The sequence below is a fragment of the Microplitis demolitor genome, chromosome 9, assembly GCF_026212275.2.
Source record: "Microplitis demolitor isolate Queensland-Clemson2020A chromosome 9, iyMicDemo2.1a, whole genome shotgun sequence".
NCBI lineage: Eukaryota > Metazoa > Arthropoda > Insecta > Hymenoptera > Braconidae > Microplitis > Microplitis demolitor.
Window position 1 is genome coordinate 14,369,714 of NC_068553.1, and position 24,051 is coordinate 14,393,764.

General features: G+C 29.0%; 2 protein-coding genes across 2 annotated transcripts in view; both read left to right on the forward strand.

The window, feature by feature from the left end:
* The window catches only part of LOC103568611 (transmembrane protein 132E), an 85,453-nt gene that overhangs the window by 44,912 nt on the left and 16,490 nt on the right, over positions 1-24,051 (forward strand). The window contains exons 2-4 of the mRNA XM_053741766.1: positions 15,841-16,906; positions 17,955-18,110; positions 18,207-18,501. Coding sequence (XP_053597741.1) covers positions 15,841-16,906; positions 17,955-18,110; positions 18,207-18,501 — 1,517 coding nt within the window. The remainder of the gene's footprint in view (positions 1-15,840; positions 16,907-17,954; positions 18,111-18,206; positions 18,502-24,051) is intronic.
* On the forward strand, positions 4,268-9,384 carry LOC106693374 (phospholipase A2-like). The gene is made up of 4 exons (XM_053741765.1): positions 4,268-4,525; positions 7,171-7,330; positions 8,988-9,140; positions 9,267-9,384. Exons 1-4 carry the CDS (start codon positions 4,384-4,386, stop codon positions 9,346-9,348), a joined length of 537 nt encoding a protein of 178 aa, XP_053597740.1. The 5' UTR covers positions 4,268-4,383; the 3' UTR covers positions 9,349-9,384.

Genomic DNA, 24,051 nt, shown 5'->3' on the forward strand with positions numbered 1-24,051 from the left:
GACTTGTGTACACAATAGCTTCGGAAGTGATTCACCGACCCGGTTTTCCATCTACTTTATACATAACCGCCTCATCCTCTACAATCTATATGCCATACATATATATATATATATATATATATATATATATATATATATATACATAGATATTTCAGTACATGTCGCATAGAATAGAAACGATAGTAGTCGTAGCGACGCCACAAGCAGCTTGAAACATAGTCGGGATGCACACTTAAATCTACAGCTACAGCGATCCACTACTAGTGTCGTACATACATGACAATACATAGAAGCATTTGGGGGAAGGGTGACTGGATGGGTGGATGGGTGAGTGGGTGATGGTGATAATCGATCCACCTTCTCTACCCAGTTCCAGTCCCAGCACTGTACTCTACATACAAATACACTAGTAACATTCAAGTATGTAGCACAGTGTCGGTGTATAGTCATGTATACGAGGACGAGGACGAGGTCGCGAGTTTCGTCGCCTCGTTCAATTTATCGACGCGATAGTCGAGACCAGCCAAAGAGAGCTGGACCATTGCTACCGTACTCGACCCAACTCCTTCACTCTACTCTATTCCCTCCATTTCATTCCCTTTACTCTTTTACAAGCTATACTATGCAACTCGTTGATCTTTACTCTCATACTAAACCTCTATGCTTTACAGCTTTACTCACACAGTCCAGCGATAGCTGATGTTTCAACATTTCCAACTTGACGGTACTGTCTACTGTCTACTACCCTCTGCTACTAAAAACACAGCAATGCTTTTAAGATTGCCAGTGCAACATCAAGCATTTAATCTTTTACAGATGATCATGGTCTCGTCCCTTTGAGAATTAGCCAGCTTGTTCCCTAAAGACCCTCTATCTGGGATTGCGTCTCCTCTTTTCGCCTCCACCCAAAATAATTCAAATAACAGTAATAGTGTTGCAGTTTAGTTTAAAGTTTAATCCAAGTCAGAGTTAAATCTTAACTACCTAAAGTTATCAGCATACATTGTGGATCCTCATACAGAAATGTATGACTGGTAAACAAGTTTTAGGTCGTTAATGACAATTACATACAGTAGACACCATCAGCATCAACATCAGCATCACTACCACCGTCACCTTGATTACCTTATTCATCGCAGAATCTTGTCGGTGGTTTAGTTGTAGTCAGTTGGTTCCTGGGGGTTCTGAACTACAAGATGCAAATGCCATTGTCGGTGTCTGAACCAGAGGAGTGTCTAATTCGACGATCACCCATCACTTTAACACCAATTGCGCCTGGAAGATCAACGGGGCACAATAGCTAATAGCTTATAGCACCTGTACGACACATTGCTTCCTGATACTCAACGCTTGGACTATTCTACTACACCTCTGTGCTAGTACAGCCTGCATTAAACAAGAGTCGAGCTTACTGAGAGCTCAACTTACAACAGACCGACAGGACAATTCATCTCGTCTGGCATTTGTACCATCATCCTTTAGTCTTATATATATGTATATGCCACTGGCTATGTTGGTAGTAGACTAGTATACCAGGAGTTGTTAGAGAAGTAGTTGTGGCTGTAGTTGTTCTAACATCTACTCTGATTGCATAGTCACGCGGACACCTTTTGTCTTACCTTTATTGTCCGACTACGTGGATAAATTATGCTGATGCCACTGGCAAATTATTCATTTCCGTTTAAATTCTTCATTTATCATTAATCATTCATTCATGAGTAATTACTAAATAGTCCGTGTATAATTAAAGGTGGGGTTTAATCAAATGGTGGGAATTCATTTAATTTAAAAAATACAACTGTTGATTTTAAATACATTTTCAAAAATATTTGATAGTAGGTTCCAAAAAAACTATTGGTTAAAAAATTTATATATATACGTATAACGTGTCATTCTCCAACGATAGCGTCCACAATTCTACAGCGATCTTAATGAAACTCAGTATACTTATTATATGGACGATTACCTTGGATGAGTTTGAAGATGAGCCAGTTTGGTCAATAAGTTTAGAAGTTATGGTTATTTGAAATTGTGAAAATTTAAAAAAAAAAAAATTGTTGACAACGGAACGAGATAACTTATTTTTGCTTGTTTTATTTGAAAGCTCGCTCGATTGCTTTTAATTTTCACTATACAACTCATTGATTTAACCATTTTTTTAAATAAATAAATGGTTTTGAAAGTTTGTAAAATATTCTAAAAACTACCCGGATCACAATATCTAGTCTTATCGAATCTAAGTAAGCCTCAGTCCAGCTTTACTGAGTAAAAAAAACATTTTGAGCCTCAAATAATGTTCAAAAATCCTCAATCAGCCTCAAATGATGCTCAAAGATCCTTAATAAGCATCGATGAGCCTCAAATGAACCTAGTCTCAACTATGTGATTTAAATTCTATTAATATTATTTGAGGTTCTTTGATCACCATTTGAGGCTCAAAATGCTTTTTTTAATCAGTGAGGCTGGATTGAGGCTTACTTGGGTTCGATGAAGCTATATTGAGGCTAGATATTGTGACCCGTGTAATTTTATACAGGTTGTAACTTTGATTATGGCCACAATTTCAAACCGGTTGCTTCGAAATTTGGTATATGTATTTCATGGGTAACTACCTTGATTAAGTTAAAAAATGAGCTCAATCGGTTGATTATTTTAGAAGTTATAGCATTTCAAAATGTTAAAAATTCATATTTTTACTTATTCTTTATTCAATATTTTTTGAGCGTGACAACTTATCGAATTTCTACAAAATGCATCTGAAAGCTTTTCAAATAAGCTTCAATTTTCATGCCTATATAAATGCCTAGACCAAAGAAATTACTTATCTTACCACTCATTAAATGAAATTTTGCTATTGCATTAGTTCTACTTTCTTTTTGTTTTATAGCTTTGAGAATTTCCGAGAATGTCAAAAAATTTATATTTTCCAATTACTTTTTATTTAAAAGGTTGAAATAATAAAATCATGAGAAATCTTTTTTTAAAATTAATTTTGAAATTAAAGTAAAAGAATTATAATTTTAATGTCATTAAATTTTTTATGGAAAATTTAAAAATTCATGTCTCTTACAGTATTCTGACTTCAGAGATTTACACTTGCATTTAAAATTTTTGTCAGATTTTAAGTTTTAGTTTGGAAAAAATTTATTGAAATAACTCAACTAGTTATTTTCTTTTTAATTAATTATTAAAGACAAGAAGAGATAAAGAAATAAATTTCTCCCTATGAATATTTAAACGTGTGCGTGAATTATTCAGATCAAATCGGATAATTTCAAAAATTAAAATTATTCAGAAAAAATCCAAATTACTATAGTAAATTATCATAGTTTTTTTTTTTTAAATGCACCATATTGTTAAATTTAACTTGAATTTTCAAAAATTTTATCACGATGTCTTATCGCCAAAGTTTCTACTGCATTAAAAAAAAAAAAAAAAAATTAATATATATATATATATATATATATATATATATATATATATATATATATATATAAATATCACCATTGCCTATTAAGCAAAAAATTATAAAAACAATCTATTGATTTTGAAAATAAACGATGAATAATTAAGCGCGGTAAATATTTACCTTTAAAATATTTCAAACAAATAAATTTACCGGTAGTACAAAAAGTCGATTATTTTCCAAATATACATAACAGTTTATAATAAATAATTTAAAATTCAAATACTAATAAAAAAAAACCTGTGGAAGCTATTTCCTTATTAAAATTCCCATTTAAAAAACTAATCTACCCCAATTTGAATCTGCATATCAGTATGTTGTGTTTTTTTTTATTTATGTCCATTTACCTTTCTCATAATGCCTAGCTTGATACATTTCTAGTAATTTAAACAATTTATGAGAATCTAATGAGCAGAAATATACATAATATACATATATAAGTTCATCGACCGCAAAGACCACGCCAATGTTGCGTCGTTTCGCAAGATTATGCAACCCTGCTGAATAGCTCAGTACTCCTACATACAACTCTATATACAACTTAAACATAACAGCGTTCATGTATATCATTATCATTCAAAATAGGACGTAATGCAGAGTATGTAGCACGAGGTATCCAAAGCTTTCATCTCGGCCATCAAGTCTGCTAGAGAATAACCCACTACCAAGCATCTACAGTGCTGGCCTTATATTATATGTATTACAACAACCAGATCACGTTCCTGGTTTAGTTAGCTTACCTACTACCAGATAGTCGAATCATTTATATCACCCTACGCTACCGATTCCCTGCTGGTTTCCGTATTTTAAAAATGCAAATATCCATTTATCAATCCAACAAAAGGCTCTGCCTTTTTAGCCTCCCAGTCAATAACTTGGAAGGCTTACAAGTTTAAAGTTCTAAAATACTTGAAATTATGTTCGGTAAAGTTTCAATCGTTTTTACGACAATATTAATTCAGATAAATTTACTTCATTGCTGGTCAATTAATTTTTATTTGAATGACGACAATGGTCTTCGTGAAAACCAAAATGAGAGATTTAATTTAATTTTTCCAGGTAAGAAAGCGATTATTTGTTTAATATTTTAGAAATTTTTTTGTTTTTTTCATATAAAAAAAAGGTCACTGCTGAAATTTTTAAAATGCGGAAAAAAATTCAATATAAGTTTATGAGTTATTGGGATTTTATATATTTTTTAATATAAACTACATTAAAATAATGGATTTTTTTATTAATATTGTAAATAACGACAGCATGTGCGGGAGCTCCCACATGTTTTCAAAAATACTCTAGCATCTCATATATTGGTTTTATAATTTTAAATAAAATTTATATCTTCTTGCTTTAATATAAATTATTTTAAAAAATGAGGGTGAAAAAAAATTATTAAATTTTTTCTTGTATTTTTTTTTAAAGCATTGAAAAAATTTTTTTACACAGAAAAAAAATATTTCTTGGCGCAAGAAGAATTTTGCATTATGAAAGGAAAACAAAAATTTTCTTAGGACTAGAAAAAATTTTTGTTGCCTCAAAAAAATTTTTGTTTTCAATTTATAATGCAAAAATTTTCTTGGGGCGCGTAAAAATTTTTTGTACCAAGAAATCCTTATTTTCTGTATACATAAATAAAATAATTACTCAAAGTCAATGGTTTCATAAACACTTGTTTATTATTTAATCCTTAGTCTGTGTTTGTTAATAAATCCTCGTAATAAGATTGTCGTTGCTCAGTCAATCTCCTTGTTTGTTTTCCATAAAATTTGATCTCGTAAACTTTGTACCGGATTATACTAACACCTTACGTTTAATTTAAAGTTGAATAGACAAAACAATATCAAAGTAATTTTGATAATAATGCTATTAATAATAATAACATTATATTATACGGAATTTTAGTTGTGTTTGAAAATTATTTTTACAAAAATATTTGGAAAAATTCTAAAAATGCTTTGAACATTAAAAGTAATTATAAAATTTTTAAGATCAGTCGTGAAAATTGCAAAATTTAAAACAGATATTTACGTCATAAGGTCGTGAAGTGGCAGTTTTATGACAACGACGATATTTCGATATGAGCTTAAGGTTTGTGGCGGGAAAGTTCGAAACGGGCGTAATTTTAACGTCCCAGGCGTAGCCGAGGACGGAAATTTACGCTCGTTTTCGAACATTTGCGTCACTAACATTAAAGCGAATATCGAAAAAAAGTCGTTGTCAAAATCGCCACTAAACGGCCGAATGACGTACAATATTTTTTGTTATTATCGCTCCATAAGTTTAACTTTTGAGGGATAGGAGACAAATAATGACATTTTTTTTTTTTTTTTTCATTCAATCACTTGTAGGTGAATATGAGTGTGAATGTAGCAGACTTTAGACAAATTTTGAATTATTAATAAATAGAGTAAATAATTAATAAATTTAAATTTTTAAAAATGCGCATTTATATAATTCAAATATTAATATGTGCATTTATTATAAATAATATTTTTTAAATTATTTACTCTATTTATTTATAATTTTAAATTTGTCTGATGTCTGCTACATTCACACTCATAGGTGAATATAGATATATCTTAAACAAATAGTTGACTAATTTGTATTACTTGCTTTAAAAATATACGCTGATAATTTACTTGTATCGTTTATTTATGGTTAATAAAATGGCGTGGTTATTATTCTATTAACATTAGGTCCGCTTCGTAATAAACTGATCGGTACACTAGAATGAGATTTTTTTTTTCTACGATCTCTCTCAATTTCGTCTGGGTGTACACGAAAAGTTAGTAAAAAGAAGGAGGGGGTAAAACTTCACGGCCTAGGCCGTGAAAAAAAGACGGTATAGTACTCTACAAAAGAGTCCCTTTACGGACGCCTCCCAGCGCTCAAAAGTTGAACCTTTGGAGCGAGTATAACAAAAAATTTTTTTAAAGTCTAGAATCAAACAAAGAATTCTGGAAGATTTTACAGCCGTAACATTTCAAAAAATTCTAAACTTCTAGAATAAATTAAAACATTTTACAAGATTCTAAAATCGTCTGGAATATTTCAGAAAATTTTATAAACTTTCGGACCAGTTGCAAAAATTCCAAAACTGAAACATATCCGAAAATTTTACAACGGGCTAAAATATTTTAGAAAATTTTTAAAATCATTAATGAAAGAATCAAAAACTGTTTGAAATTAAAAACATTTAGAAATTATGAGAATTTTAAATCTGCCTTCAACACTTCAGACAGTTATAGAATTTTTACGATTGTTCATAATAATTTTAAAATTGTTGTAAATATTTCATAATCTTCTAAAATTTGAAAACTAAATTGCCAAATATTGAATATTGTACAACGAGTAAAAACAATAACAGCAAGTAGAAATAATAATAATAACAATTTTATAAATGAATGAAATGGAACTAAAATTCACAATAATACTGAACTTTGATTAAAACAAAAGTGTAAACTTTGCTATCTATTTTCAAAGAATGAAAAGACATTTAATGAACATTGAAATTCCGTTTTAGCAGCAACCCAAGGGAACGTCACAATTTTATATCTTTTCTAGCTCTCTTATTTCGGTCTACCGTACTCGGTTATATCAAGGGAAAGGAATTACCCTCATTACTCGGGTAGTGAGAATAATTCTAAAGGTCCTAAAGGGGTGGGTTTGCCTCAGCTCGGTTGCGTTATATATAATGTTCATCTTAGGAACAAAGTGGTGCGGAAGCGGAAGCATTGCGGAAAACTACAATGACCTGGGTTACTTCAGAGAAACGGATGCTTGCTGTCGAATGCACGACCACTGCGACGAAACGATCGAAGCTATGCAAACCAGACATGGTCTCACTAATCCCTCTTACTATACGAGGTTTGAAGAAACACATTCATGTTGAGCTTCTTTACATTATCGAGATAATACTTTTTTGATCGCCTCTGCACTAACCCCAGCTTCTCTGCTCCAAGAATTTACATTTTCTAAAAATATTACTTATACTCTCGTATCAAAAAAATTCCTTCCAAAAAGATTCCAAAAAGTTCGACATGTAGAATTTTTATTCACAATTTTATATGAGCGAAATTTGAGCCAAAAAAAAAACGTTTTTAAGACATAGTTTTCATAACGTAATTCTACTACATTTTACCCTGGTTTCGAAAAAGTTCAAAAAACCTCTAATTTGGAATTTTTATGAAAGTTTTTTGATTTTTATGAGGCTATGGGTTTTCAACGGGAACTTTTTTTCGGAACGAGAGTAAATAATGGAGTTAAATTTACCACACTAAGCTAGTAATAATTAAACTACACTTTGTGGTCATCGTCGCGACAAATGGAGTAGCATAAATGACCCTGTATAAGATTAATCTCTACTGTAGCAGTTCTATTTACTATTCGACTGGGGTAAAAATTTGTAGGCCCAGTAACTACTCAATGGAGTATGAAAAACTCTTCCTGTGGTTTCTTTAACCACACAATTTTATAAGATTTTGTTGGTATTACTATTTTTGGAGTGCGCAATATCACATAATTTGTACAATCTACTTCAATGTGGAGTAAAATGACTGACAAACGAAAACGACATCACCACCTTCAACTTTTTTACCCCACTGTGTGGTTGTACTGGGTCCACAATTGCAATTAAAATTACTACATCTTTAAATGTGGGAATTATAACCTTTAAAATTACGTGCTTGTATTTTATATCAACAAAAGTTAAATACTCTATGAAACTATGTTATTAATATAAGAATTAATTTGTTACAAAGATCATTCCAAATGAAAAATAAATATTATGCCGTATAGAACAAAAAAATCTACTTTAAAAATTTTGTGCGGATGACATTTCGAATTTATCACTTATAAATCCATTTTAATATATTTAAAAACTCTTTGTGCGAACAATATAATATAAATTTTTAAATGTTTAAAACTTTTCAAGTACCATGAAAATAATAAATATCGATTAATATATATTTGAAAAATAAATTAGGGATAAAAAATTAGAAACTATGATATGGAGTAGTAAGAACCACAGCTGTCATTGACCAAGGAGTTGTTTTAACCAACGACAGTAGTAGATGTTACCACAGTTTGTGTACCACAATAGGCTAGTAGTCATTACTAAATGTGTAGTCATCCTATATATTACTAGCCAGTGTAGTGTATGTCTCCCAATTCTGGTAAATTCATCTATACCTTTTTTTACGTGTACGTTTTAAAAAATATGTTTTAAAAACGTTTCTTTTCGACTCAAATTTCATTCTTATAAACTTCTAGACAAACTTTTTATTCACGATCAAAATTATCAAAGCTTAAAAAAGCTTCACTTTAAGTTCTAATCTATCTCAAGCCTAGAAGTTCCACATGTCGAATTTTTTTGAAACAAATTTTTCTAAACGGGCTCATATTATCGAAAAAATAATCTTTTTTATACTCAAGTACCTTTTAAAAGCTTTAAAATAATAATAACAATAACAATAACTAATAGATCTAGATAATTTTATTATACTCTTCGTTATTTATGAACTAGGGTACACTGTTCTTGTGATGAAAAATTTTACGACTGTCTTCATGGGACTGAAGAGAATATCTCACAGAAAGTTGGAACTGTTTACTTCAGTGTTCTTAATACCCAATGTTTTCGAAATGATTTTCCGATAATATCTTGTAAAAAATATATCATGTAAGCTCTTCAATAAATTTTATTTTTATATATTAAATAAATTTTTTTACTACTTGATATTTATTATTATCTATAAATGAAACGAGGTTTGATAACATTAAAGAATATACAACAAAATATTATCAGGTATCCAAAACGGTGCATAGAGTACGATCTGGATAGGAGCCAAGATAAAATATACCAGTGGTTCGACGTGCCTCTTTACTGATAATCATTCAACTGGAATCAAGAGTAGCGATGAGGAGAAAAGTACCACCTACTATATATACCCTATATATATAAATACAACATAGCAGCTTCTTTTCACGTGCTGGTTACTAGCATACACTACACCGTTAACGTGAATTTTCATCCAAAGCCCACTTCATCTAATAGCTTCGAGCTCGCCCGATTGATTGACCGGAAATAAACGACCAACAAATTTTTTATCATTTTTTTTTAGCAATAACTCGATGATGAGCACGTTTTATCGATAGCTACTTTTTTGTCAAGACTTTATTGTGTATCTTTTGAAACTGTTAATAAAGCAATGTTTTTTTTTAATTATCTCATCCTTATTTTATTTTTAAAATTTGTTAATAATTACTTGTACATTTTTTTGATTAACAAATATTGAATAAAACATTTTTTAATTTCCTGATAAAGTTTTTTATTTTGTCTTTAGGTTATAACTTTAAAAAAGAAAAAAATAAAATACAGATTAAAGCAATTAGAGGAATTCAAAAGCTTTGAAATCCGGCTTTGGCAAGCCAAGTTAATGAGCTCTGTTATGATTTTTTTTTACATAGTTATGATAACTTATGAAAAGCCCTTTTTTACTTTATCTTTCAATAAAAGAAAACTAATTGAGGGAAATAATTTTTTAAAGATAAAGATTAAAGTTTAAAGGAAAAAATTTTTAATAATTCCATCGAATTGAGTCAAAAATTTTTTTTATGATTTGTAGTTTCAGACTAATGCGAATTAGAAGTGGGATGACATTGTATATTTCATCCCTAGAAATGGAAAAATGTCTCATTACTTCCGCCTGCATTAATTTCTTTCTGACTTCATTTCAACTCGTCAGAATCTCATTAATTTTTTATAAGCTTCATGTAAACCTTCCAACACGACAGTTGATATATGGGCTATTGGTTTTAAATTGTGTTGTTTCAACTGACGACAGACATTGAAACTCGAAGCTTCATCACAGATGATTCGAAAATTTGGGTTGAAAAATTATCAAAATTAGTCAAGTATTTTAGAAATATTCATTTGAAATTTCCGAATCAACGACAAACGCTTCTGTCATGATTTTTATCTTGAATAAATTTTTTAGAAAAAAATTAGCTCATTTCTCTAAAAAAATATATTAATGCTAATAAAATAAATTTGAATTTTTTTTTTATATACTATTTATTTATTGAGCATTTTTACGAATTTTATTAGGGTTATAAGTTATCTTAGTAAAGGAATCTACTTCCCTTCCAGTTGCCAGATGGCATTTTTTAAACATATCCTACATTAAATAAATGTCATAGTTATTAATAGGTCTTTCTTTGTGAATAAGATTTTTACTTGCCAAATATTTAAAAAAAAATAGGTGGTCTTCTTTTTTATTTTGAATGATTATCATTACTAAAATTAATAACCGTAATTTTAAGTGATTACGAATTATTGGTATTTTTTTTTTTTTATCAACTTCATTACCATAAAAATCCTCGGATATCATTAAGGATCCTCGGATCCTTGGATATCCATAAAAATCCAGGGGTATATTTCTCATGTGATAGAAAAAAATCTCTATATATGGAAAGAAAATTCTACCAAAATTTACGATGTCAACATCGTAATCGTGGACTAGACTTTCATTGGTGCCAATTTCTAAATGTCTTATTTTAAAATATACTATAGTCTTTGTTAAAGTTACGATATTGAATAGTAAATAATATAACCGACATCGTAATTTTAACAAAGACTATAGTATATTTTAAAATAAGACATTTAGAAATTGACGCCAATGAAAGTCTAATCTACGATTGCGATGTTAACATCGTAAATTATGGTAGAATTTTCTTTCCGTGTAGATTCCCATACAAAGTTTGGAAACCGGCCCTTGGATGGCCCATCGCTGGGCAAAGTATGATGATTAACGGACGGTCATTGACAATTTTTAATGGCCCATGAACGGCTGAATATACAAATGAAAACCCCGGCCCATTAATGGCAACCGGCAATCGGCCAAGCATACAAATGAATTTAATTAAAAAAATTTTTTTTTGTTATTGTCGTGATAGAAGTTCATGGTCACTAACGTGTAAACAATTTAAGTGAGGTAAATGGTGTTGATAATCTCGATGAAAAACTCTGCTGGGTTCTGGGCGCGAGAACTGCCGTCCTTCTGATTACTGGGTCCGAACGATGGCTACTGGACGAAACTGCTAATGTTGAACTGACACTTTTGAATGATCTAGATATTCATTCTACTACAACCACTCGATTTTATAAAATATAAAGAGCAATTTAATTAATATTTTCGATTATTTAAAAAAAAAAAATAAGGATTTCGTACTTTTATTATAATTACATAATTTTTAAAAATAAAACTTATTAAATCAAATTGATTATTTATCAAGAACCCAGTTGAAATATCTTGCTCCACCACCATTATTAATAATGACATTTATTATAAAAATGTATGTATTATTTTTTTTATTAAATTAATTTTTAAAAATAACGTTATAAAATTGCGGTTGTTGGTTGCAAATAATAACGAACTAAAAAATATTTTAATTGTTAGTTGTAAATAACTTTAATCAGAAAATTAAAATAAATTATTGATTAAAAATTAGTTTAAATCCACAAAATAAATAATTATTAATTAAAGAAAACTATCATGATAAGTTATTTGTATAATTAATAATTGATTAGTAGATTTTTTTATTTGACAAAGTCATGGACCACTGATTCACTAACAGTATCCTAACATTGCGAACCGATATTCGGCCAGTCATAAGTAGCCATTCATTGGCCAGCCATCGGCAGCGTCGTTTAAAATATTAAACGGCTGCTGGTAATTAACCATGCTTGGCCCATTACTAATTGCCTATACTTGGCCAAGTGACGGCAGTCAGACATCGGCCGATCTACGACATTTTTTCCATTAACGGCGACTTTGTATGGGTTCCCATTGATTTCTTTACCTTGACTTTTCTTCAATAAAACTATAATGGATTCCCATTGATTTTATCTAGTTTCCTATAGGAATCCATTATATGGTTGTATTGAAGAAAAGTCAAAGTAAAGAAATCAATAGTAATCTATGGAGATTTTTTCTAACGCATGAGAAATATTGCCGTGGATTCTAATGGATATCCGAGGATTTTTATATTCGGAGAGAATTTTATAGTAAAAGTTACCATTAAGTAATAGTAAAATTTTTAAACTGAATTCGATATTAGTAAATATTATTTACATTATCAGATAAACAATCTGTATTGTAGTATATACCAACTGATTAGCAAAATCTACAATTATTGATGATAAAAAAAAATCTTAATTATTATTATCTTAACTATAATTATAACTATTATCAACATCATAATTCTTAATAACCTGATGGTAATAGTTATTATCAGCCTATATAATAATTTCTATGTAAACACTTAGAGAATTTAAATATCAGCGTTACAGTTGGAAGCTTGTATACAAGTGATTTTCTCTTTGTTTACTAGTGTACGTTATGAATTTCACTTAATGCTTGGACAATTGCTGTTATTTTGATGATACTACCCAATCATTCAAATTTAAAGTGATCAATAATATCTTTAATATTTGGAAATTTTTATTATATTCGGACTTAAACGATTGTATTGTTACTTATTTTAATTATTTAAATGACAAAATGTACATAGCTAATATATGGATATAAATAAAGGATTTAAATTTATATAAATTTATCCTATTTTTTGTATCAGAATTTTCACAACCTTGAATGGTAACAGTTACCATCTTCGATTGTAACAATTATAATAATTAATTAGTTACAATTAGGATCCTCGATAGTAATCGTCACCACTACCGATTGTTACCATTATCATTTTCAACCGTAAAACTAATTATTATTACCATTAAAAAATTTTGCTACCATTTCAAATAGTTAAAATTTAAAATTTAGTATCGTAGATAGTATAATTACATTTTCTTCGTGTATAAAGATAGTTTTCAATTTGATTAATTTCCAGAGCTAATAAAATTTATTAAAATTTTGCAAGGGTCCGTTAATTTTAAGTTGAGGCTCCTTGAATTCCTCTGGGAATCTATATGGATTCTCATGAGAATTCGTATAGGATTCGCTCTAAATCTTTAGAGATTCTTATGGGAACCTATATGGGTTCCCATGAAATGCCGGTCGAAAATACTACAGGAATCCATCCTTATTTCTTAAGGTTTTTTGAGCTTGTAGTTTCCAGGATTTAGGGGGGGGCATACTTTTAGATTTCTTTGATCACGTCTTTCATCTCACTAAATAAAAAAATCTGAAAAACGGTTGACTCTGCCCGAGTCGAAAAATAATTCCGGTTTTAGATCTCAAATGAAAGATTTTGAGGTTTGTCTCAATGTGTCCTCACCATTTAAAATTCATATAAATCTGAGATGAGGTTAGTCTCATTTTGTGCGACTTTTGCAACTTTTAAGCGTACATGAGGTTAACCTCATATGTATATTTCTGAAGGCTGAGACCAAGATGAGGTTATCCTCACGTCTCGATACTTTTAGGAGGCCAAAATAAGGAATATCTCGAGTGTATTTTTTTCTTCAAATTTAAATAAACAAATTTATTTTTAAACTACTAACGATTTATTTGAACTGAAGTACATGTACGTTGTAAACTTTAACATATATTTTAACCATCAATTATTATTATATTTGTTAAAAGATATACTTTTCTCAATTACAATAGCTGTATTTATTCTTCGTCGAAAATAAGTGAATATTAGCTCTATCAAAATTAATAAACCAATCTTTTTGATATCTTTCATTTTGTTGTTTAAATTGTTGGTTTCGATGCTGGTTTTACTGTTGCTGGTTTTGTCCGGGTTCTACTGTAAAGTCAATTGAAACTCAGGTTATTTATTAAAATAAAGAAAAATAAAAATGTTAATAAATAACTGAAATATTTTTCTCAAATAATTAACAATTTTAACAAGAAAAAATGAAAAATATACATGAATAAATAACAGATGTACTTACCGTTCATTTTAACAACTTTAGTATTCAAGTATTCATTTTTTTTAATTTTTGGATCTTGTCATTTCAGTTTCACTGTCACATGATGATAACGAGAACGTTTTGAGATTTGAATTATTGATATTATTTGTAACTGTTTTATTACAAGCCCAAAAATTGAAGCATATTTTTTGAATATTTTTGAATTAAAAATTTATAATAACAATAATTAAATCATTTATTCCAGTTCTTGAATTTACAGACATAGAAATATACGATGTGAATGTTTTGAGAGTTCAGAGACGACTGATTTTCTATTATATTTATACGAAGGAATTTACTTCCAGAATTTTCTTTAAGGTTTAATAATTTTATGTCTAAAACTCTATTTAAAAAAACAAATATAAATATCATGTACTTGCACATGTGGCCAACCTTTTCGGAGAATAGCAAAAGTTTACTAAATTGAGATTTCAACAGTTTATTCTCATCTAAAAATGGAACAATTTTTTCTAAGTCCCATTTCAAACTCGTTTTGCCTCCAATAATAAATGAAGCTAAAATTATTTTTAAGTCCCCATTTTCAACGGATTTTGTCCTCATATAATGATATTCACGTTGAGGGCAAAATGAGACTTAATCAATTAGTTGAGCTGTTGAGGCTAAATTGAGACTTATCCAACAAAAACAGCCGAATGAGACCTAAATGAGTCCAAACCCACTGTTGAGGCCAAAATCCGAAATTATTTTTCGACTCGGGTGTGGCCCAACCAAAACTTCCCGCTGTTTACGAGCTCTTCGAGCTGAACCAAAAAATATATACATTTCCCTGAAAAAAAGTATAATTTTTATCCGATGACCTTCGGTCGAGCGATTTACAAGTTATGCAACAAAAACTTAAAAAAAAAATTTCTGATTTTTATTTTTCGTATAACTCGTAGACTACTTGACCGATCGACTTCAAAATCTATTCAGCTCTAAGTATTGGTAAGCCCTTTAGATTGCCCTCAAGAACATTCAAATCGGTTGGCTCGTTCCAAAGATATCGTCGTACACAAAAAGCTTACACACTCACACATATAACACACGTACACACGAACGTCTACCCGTAAATAGTCGGAATAACTTTGTTGTACCTCAAAACGTCGATATCTGATGAAAACTTGATTTTCGAAAATCAGGATGAAAACAGTAACTTCCCTTTTTTGAAAATTTTCAATTTTCATAGCGGGAAATAAAAAAAATTATTTTTAAAAAATCTAAATATAATCTATAGATATATGGATTAGAAGCATTAAATTAGTGTCTGACATGATGTAATTTCAGTAAAAACAGATTTGGTTTTTTTTTGTTTTTTAAATAAAAATAGAGCTTCCCTAGAGTTTGAAAAAATTTCGTATAATAATTTTAAAAAGAGTGAATGTTACATCTAGAAGTAAGTCTATAAACTAAAATTTAAACTGTCAATGACTGAGTAAATATTTATTTTCAGGTGTCGCAGCGTCGGTGGAAGTTCACTTCGAAAATAAAGACGGAGGTTTTTTTCTAAAGCACACACCTCGTCAATACTACCCCTCACGTTTGGACAACACAATGTCCACAAGTAACACCGGACAAGGTGCAAGCGTGACATCATCCTCCGTACCATCAAGTTCAATTTTGTCAATAGATAAATTTACTGTCTTCCAAACAAGTGAACCAGCATCAGTACGTGCTACTTACGGACCTTTCAGCACAAAACAAACTGTCCCAGCGCGTTATATTGTTCCTGATCCGTTAGAAACTTTACCGGGACCGGAAAGGCGTAATGTAACAGCTTCATCCAACGCAGCTATGATGGACGTCCAAGATTTGGGTGCAAGACATTTGGACATGTCTGCGCACTTAGTAGGAACTAGCATATCACGAGATTCTCCAGTTCTCAGAGTCCTTTTTCATGCTGGTAGTGAAGCGGGTGGTAGACGTCAGTTGCTAGCACGTCATCAACGTGTTTGTGTCCTACTGCAAGCAACTTTACCGGGTAAAAACCCACTGACCGCTGCATGCAGTCCCGACGGTGAAGATGGCGTTTGTTTGGCACAGATAACTATTCCCGCTGATTGGTGGCCATCTCTACCGCCACCAGATTCTTCTGGACACATTAAACTCACCAAGACACCTCCCAGACTTGTTCAAGTTGCTTATTCTGTCTTGGAACCACGTACTGTCGTACTTACTGATGACATGGCCGCTGACATTTATGCTGGAGTCCCGAGAACTCTATCTGCGTCATCAGATTCTGGGTCATCTGGTAATGGAGGGTGTCGACCGCGGGTGCAAATTCAACCAGTTACGCCACTAGGAAAAATGCCATTGACACCAAATCGTGCTGATTACAAAGAAATAAAAGCTGATGATTCATTAGTACTTTTAGTACCACATGGACCACTTTATCCACGGTCTAGATTGCATGTCCCGGTGTTTCTTTATCCGCAAAATTCAATGACTGTCGATACAACTGGAGCCTCGATTGAAGATAAAGATGCTTTAGCACCTCCCATTGTTACTGTTGTTCTCAGGTAATTGTTTTTTTTAATTTATAGTCGAAAGTCTGATAAAATGGCCAATAAATAACATGGGGTAAGATGGACCGCAGTAATGAGAATTCTTTGGAGTCAAAAAAATATTTATGTAATTTTTATAAATTCTTGTGGTAAACGAAAACTTTTCTTTAACAAATGGGGTAAAATGAACCGCATAAAATTTTATTTTTTAAAGAATTTGAAAAAATTTTCATTTAATTTTTGTAAAAAAAAAAAATGCTCTATAATAATATAATAAAATTTTGAGTTTTTCAAAAAAAGGGTAAAAAAATTAATTACCTGAGATATTTGAATAATTATTAATGCAAAAAAATGTACTTTACAATTATTTAATAAAATTTAAATATTTTTCCTGGCAAAATGGATCGCGTAAATATTAATTAGCTGTAATATACATTTTTTAATTAACTTAAGTGCTAAAAAATTTTAATTACAATTATAAATAAAGTAAAAAATAAATTTCTCATAAATAATAAATTTAATGGCCCGCTGTCTTAACCTTTAGTAAAATTCTTCCAAGACAATGCGGTTAATTCCAATAAAAAAAAAGCATACATTATTTTCTGATGCCGTAAAAAGATTTAAAATGATTTATTCACACTCGTTTGAATACGTAAAAACTAAAAAGCAAAAAAGAAGTAAAAAAAAAAAGAAAAAAAGAGATATTAAGTTTGAAAATAAATGGATCGTGGAAAAGAACCTAGACGACGACGTTTCAAATAATTCAAGAGACCTTCTATTGATCGACCTAACAAACTCACGCTCTTATATTCTTACCCAGTCTATATATATTCTCATCGTGTTCCAATTCAATTTTAATTATAATTGATAGCTAGATTGATGTACTTAAGTCCATATTTAAAATATTTCCATGTTGCGTTAATAATTAATTATAATGTTTTAGTACTAAATTTCCGGTTTATTTATTTATAACTATAAATATATATGCTTCCAATAAAGTACTAAGTTACTGAGATACTGATCGATTATATTATATATTTATTTTAAAATAATTTAAATCCAGAGCACGAGCTAAATCAGGCGTGAGAATATTAGATGCATCTTCAAGTAGCCCTAATTGGATATTAACCTCTGATATAAATGGAAAAAATACAGCTGCGACGTTTACTGTTAAACGTAGACGTGATGATCTTGAAATAACGACTGAGCCAACAAATGTGTACGTTATTTTATTATTTATTTATTCTGTTAATTATTGTATAATGAAGATAATTACAAAGTTATTTTTTTGTTTTGTAATATAATTAAACTAAAGCAGATCTGCTGAGGAAATAATGACGATGCTGCTGGAGGCAAGTGAGGAAGGAGATGGTAGCAGCAGCTGGGATGATGGGAGAATCATGTGGAGTGTACGTTATACATTGGAAGGAGATGAAGAGGATCTTACTATGCAAACACGTACCGGATCTTCTGAACAGATGCAATTGCAGCGTCAACAGCAACTACAGCAACAGCATCACCATCATCATCATCATATTGAGAAGAGGAAATTCAGCGCACGATTGGAAATTCAGAAGGATGATATTCAAGCTGTTTTACCTATTTCTAAGGTAATATTATTGATTATTATTTTTAATTCGATCAATAATAAAATAAAATTTGCTACATTTGTGCACACGGAAAAAATGATGCTCAAAATTTTAATAGTTTGTAGTTTATTTTTGATTCAAAATTAGTATACTTGTATACTAATATCAAACCAGGATCATTATATATTACAAAATGGCTATTATTTATATTAAAATTTGATACACACAGAAGAGCAAAATTTGTAATTTCGTATATTAAAATTAATATGAAACAGAATCGATAAATTGTTATCTACAGTTCTTCATTACTATTCAAATAAACTTAGAAAAATTTTTTAAGTTTACCACTCATTTGATTTATGTATATAATAAATTAATTTATAATAACGAATAAATAACATTTTATCTTAATTATTAATCAATGGGATAGAATTTATAAAATAAGAGTTAAAAGTTTTCGGTATTTTTATGAGCAACAAAATCAGTATCTAGTATACTAATTTTTCATTTTATTATTTACCACTTATTCGATTTATGTATATTGTAAATTAATTTATAATGATGAATAAATGATATTTTAAGCTAATTATTGATCAGTAATATCGAATTTATAAAATAAAAGTTTGTAACTTTTGCAACTTTTCGGCTGGAAAAGTCAGTATCTAAGATAGCAATTCTTAATTTGACCAATCATTACTTTTTAATATATGTTTGTCATAAATTAATTAATATTCACTAATAAGTTATTTATTATACCTAAAAGTAATAATATTTACTTACTTTTTCAAATAATTGATAGTAGTTTTTCGGAATCTACAAAAATTAGTAAACTACTTTGCATTAAGTACATAATAGTACTAATTATTGATAACAGATTCCACTTTTTATTATTATTTATTAATTTTTAATATTCTGTTTTTTTCCGTGTAAATGTTTAATTATTACGTTTATTTTTCAAATTTATAAATTAATTGTGAAATTAATTTGAAGGGTGAGAGGGCTAATTGTTAGAAAGTACTTGTACGCTGATGAATTAAGTGAATTATTAAGGGATAAATTATATTCATGTACTTTGTGCTATAAATTAGTATTTAATAATGTATTGTATGATTTGGTCTTGGTACTATACAGGTAGTTTACAATTAAATTTAAGTTAATTAGTCTCCGCCTCAGGGATCTAAGTTTTAGGTGTCTAAGGCGTGGACGACTAGACGTAACTTTAGTAGTAGAGTATCTATTGCCTCGGTGAAATGGGCTAGAACATTTGTGGAACGTCGACGAAAAGCTGAATCTGATTTCAGTAATTTGAGAACTAGGAATGCTCGGATTAACTCCAAGTATTTAAATTACTAAGTAATTTGATCATTTTTTTTATGGATTTTTTAAAATTTATTTTTATAAAACTAATTGATTTTTTATTTTAGACGCAAATTTGATTAAAATTTTTAAAGCTCTAAGATATTACACTGTAAAAAATAATTTGAAAATTACAATATAAAAGGAATTGAATTTTCATAAATAGATATTTGAATTGTATTTTCAATAAAAAAAGCTTCAAATTTAATGTACGTAATTTAATAATCAAGCTGGTATTTAAAACTAAGAAAAAGAATATGAATTTTAATAAACGTACTTAAAATTTATACTTGTTTTTTAAATTTTCAAAGCAAGTATTGAAAATTCTAAGACACATTGAATTTTAATAATTCCATTTGAAATTTCATAATACTTATTTGGAAATTCAAATACTTATATATGAAATTTCTACGCGTGACGTGCTGCGCGTTCAGTAATCAAGGATTTTGTCTATTAATACTAATTAGTTAAATATATAATAAATTTGAGTAATATGAGCGGTGTACATCAGACTTTATTGTTGTTTAGTTTTCATTTCCTCGATAATATAAATTAAATAAAATTTGTGACTGAACTGAACATCATTGACAGTATACAGTATTAAACGTGATATAGCATATTGCTAATAAGCATAATATAGTTTTAAAGTAGTTTTATCAATAAACATTTTGTTACTTTATATACCTAATAGTCTTTAATTTCCATGTAACCATGAACTGTTAAAAAAATTGTTTGAATTTTCAAAACATTGTATATAACGCAATAAGTATGCATACAGTTGTGTTTGAAATTTCTTTGTAACGATCGTATAGAATTTAGAATACAAGCTTTTGAATTTTCAAATAAACAGTTAAGATTTTCAAATACATCTATTTGAAAATTAAAAAGAAAGTGTTTGAAAATTAAAAACAAAGTATTTGAATATTAAAAAAATGGTATTTAAAAATTCAAAACGAAGTATTTGAAAATCCAAAGTGTTGATTTGAAAATTCAAAAACATGTATTTTAAATTCTATATGAAATTAGTAATGAAATTTTAAGTACAAATGTATGTGTTTATTGCGTTATATACAATGTTTTGAAAATTCAAGCAATTTTTGTAACAGTGTAGGGCATTGAATATTGAAAAATAATTTTCATCAAAATTTTAGTTATAAAACAAAAAAAAAATGTTATTCGGATTTCATAGAAATTTAAATATTGCATTTGTTGTAAAAAAAAAAAAAAAAAAAAAATACACTTGTGGAAAATCAAAAAATCTATAGGTGCAATTTTTTTAAATGTTTTTTTTTTTCATAATTTATCGTTTTTAAAAATATCCAAAAATTATTAAATGTCAGCTAACTTTAGAATCATTATGTATATATATGATGATAGTACACATAATTTTTATTGGATCTTAATAAAATTTTATCGACTTCTTTTTGATAATCAGCTTGATCCAGTTTAAAGACGGTCAGAATCGGGTAATTATTTCAAAAATGTCTATTTCAAAATATTCCAATCAACAAAAAATTCTACTTCTATACCTGATTTTTTTTTTTATCAAAAATGTCTACTTCACCTATATTTCCTATTAAATATATAAAATGATAATAACGAAAATCAGTCATAATCGACTTAACAAAATAACAACAACAGAAAAAGTTTAATCTGATTGTAGATGAGTTGTAACCGCGAATTTTAACGATCGTAATTCATGTTTCGATGTAGCTTTGGTACCAGGATATAAATTATATCTCGCTACTATCCTTCGGTCTACAATCTAATATATATCTATATATATATATATATATATATATATATATATATATATATATATATATATATACAACTATATAGACAAAACTACATATATGTATAACTAGCAGTACGCTACCATAATCAAGAATTACACAGACAGTATAATTGACCTAACCACAGTGCCCAGTAACTCGAGGTCCACTCGCTCTCTACTCTCTCCACAACATTTACTACATCCTCTCTCATTCTCTTTCTCTACACTCACACTCAAGCAACAAATATATATACATATACATGTAAATATACATATATATTGTGTGTGGACTTGTTATATGCAAAAAGGGTGACAGGTGTACTCACGTCGAACAACGCACCTGCCCACAACCCACTCATTTCACTTTATTCCCATCCTATTCATTTGAATTGTTTCAATTTTGGGCTTCGCATTCCAACTAACATCACCATTCTATAATCGTGTTAAATTACACTTCACACACGTCTATTTATTTTTATTTACCTTTTTTTATACTGCATACTCATTTTTCACAAGATTTATACGATAATTGCTGACTAAAAAAATTTACATAATACAAAAATAAAATAAATCAGAGGAAATTTAAACACCGGAAATTTACTGGAAATGTGAACTTTTAATTTATATTTTGTTTAATTTACATAAAGTAATTAATAATTATTAATTATACACTGATTAAGTACTAGGCTGTTGTGTAATAATCACTTGAGAATTAATGGCAATTTCTAAATTTAATAAATCGGAACCTGACTTCTCGTTCACTTTTTTTTATGAATTAGAAAGTACTAAATTATAGACTTTTGTTTTAACTCATAATAAATTTTTAAAACTCTTTTAAGCATATCTATTTTATTAAAATTTAATATTTAAATTTTAAATAGCCTTCAAAATTTCCTACACGAAATAATTTTATGAATTCGTTTTTTCCAAAAATTTTATCAATTTCTTCCTGCACAATGATTTTTACATTACTCAATTTTTTGTGTTTTTTAATATAAAAAAAAAAAAAAACAAAAAAAACAAAAAAAAAAAAACGCCCAGTTATCGAAACTAATTTTACAAACATTACGAATAAAAAAAAAACCTTTTTACTGTTAAAAATTTTCCTTTAAATTTTAATCAGATACTTGAAATTAAAAAGTTGCATCAATCAATACTATCAAATATAAATATGATTACTCTACCAAAAAAATCCATATGAGATTGTATAGGAACCCATAAAAATCCATGTAGGAAAGTATGGATTTGTGTAAGAATTCATTGGAATCCCTAATTAAGAAAAATGATTTGGAATAATTCAAAACAATTTGAAATGATATAAAACAATTTGAATTTACTAATATATAGATATGGAGCAAATCATTTTTCTTAATCAGAAATTAATATAAGAGTGAATGGATTTATGTAAAAATCCATGTAGAAAATCATGGGTCTCGGGATTCCTATGTAGGAAACTATGGGTACCTGGATTCCCATGCAGAAACTCGAGATAGGAACTTGGATTTCTTTATGGGAAATTCATATAGGAATCTGGGTTTCTTTATAAGTAATTTCTATAGAATCTGGGGTATCCGGATTTCTATGTCTATCGTCTATTGATACGCGGATATCAAAAAAAGAACAGATTAATATTCTATTGGCAGAATACTTTTTAGCCAAAAATTACATACAAGATTCCCATAAGGATTTGGCGTGGTGTCGATTTTCATAGAAACCAATGTCAAAATCTATACCGAGATCTTTGCTGATTCCTATAGGAAAGCTCATGGGAATCCATCCAAAAACGTCCACATAGAAATCTAGACTGGATTTCCATATGGATTTTTTTAATAGGGTATAAATTAACTTATTTATATACTTTATTTTTGCCTTACTTTAAATTTTAAAGTGATAAATATCATAATGTAAGGGGCCCAGTTTCTGACCTTTTAAGAGTGCTGGTTGAGGTTATACTATAATACTTAATGTAAGATTTAACTTAATGAGAAAAAAAAAAATTTTATCAACTAGTTTAGGATTTGTCAAATAAAGTCTTGTGCGTAAAATAATTATTTGAATTAATTAATAATTTAAATTGAGGTTTAAAAAATGGACTTTTAGTGACCCAGTTTTTGACCGTCAGAATTCTTCAGGTCGCAGTTTCTGACCCTCGCATTAAACCATGATTATGAAATACTTACTAAGTTTGAATAAACTAAAATTGTTGTTTAGATAAATAAATTAAATATTTTTTATAACAATTACATCGTTTTTTGTAATATTTAAAATATAAATAATTAATCATGCTATAAAACACTACAGAAATGAAAAAATTAGAATCATTTGTTAAAACTATTTTGGTTTAGTTTTTTTTCCTCCAATTCATCACTCCAAAAATATACTTTCAAAATCTAAATATGATCTTTTATTTATAAAAATAAATATTAAATGTCAATTTA

What these genes read in the sequence shown, in the direction of transcription:
- LOC106693374 (XM_053741765.1), top strand. Translation starts at nt 4,384, where the DNA reads ATGTTCGGTAAAGTTTCAATCGTTTTTACGACAATATTAATTCAGATA. An exon ending in AATCCCTCTTACTATACGAG is followed by an intron (nt 7,331 to 8,987) that starts GTTTGAAGAAAC and finishes TTTATGAACTAG; the next exon opens with GGTACACTGTTCTTGTGATG. An exon ending in TCTTGTAAAAAATATATCAT is followed by an intron (nt 9,141 to 9,266) that starts GTAAGCTCTTCA and finishes AAATATTATCAG; the next exon opens with GTATCCAAAACGGTGCATAG.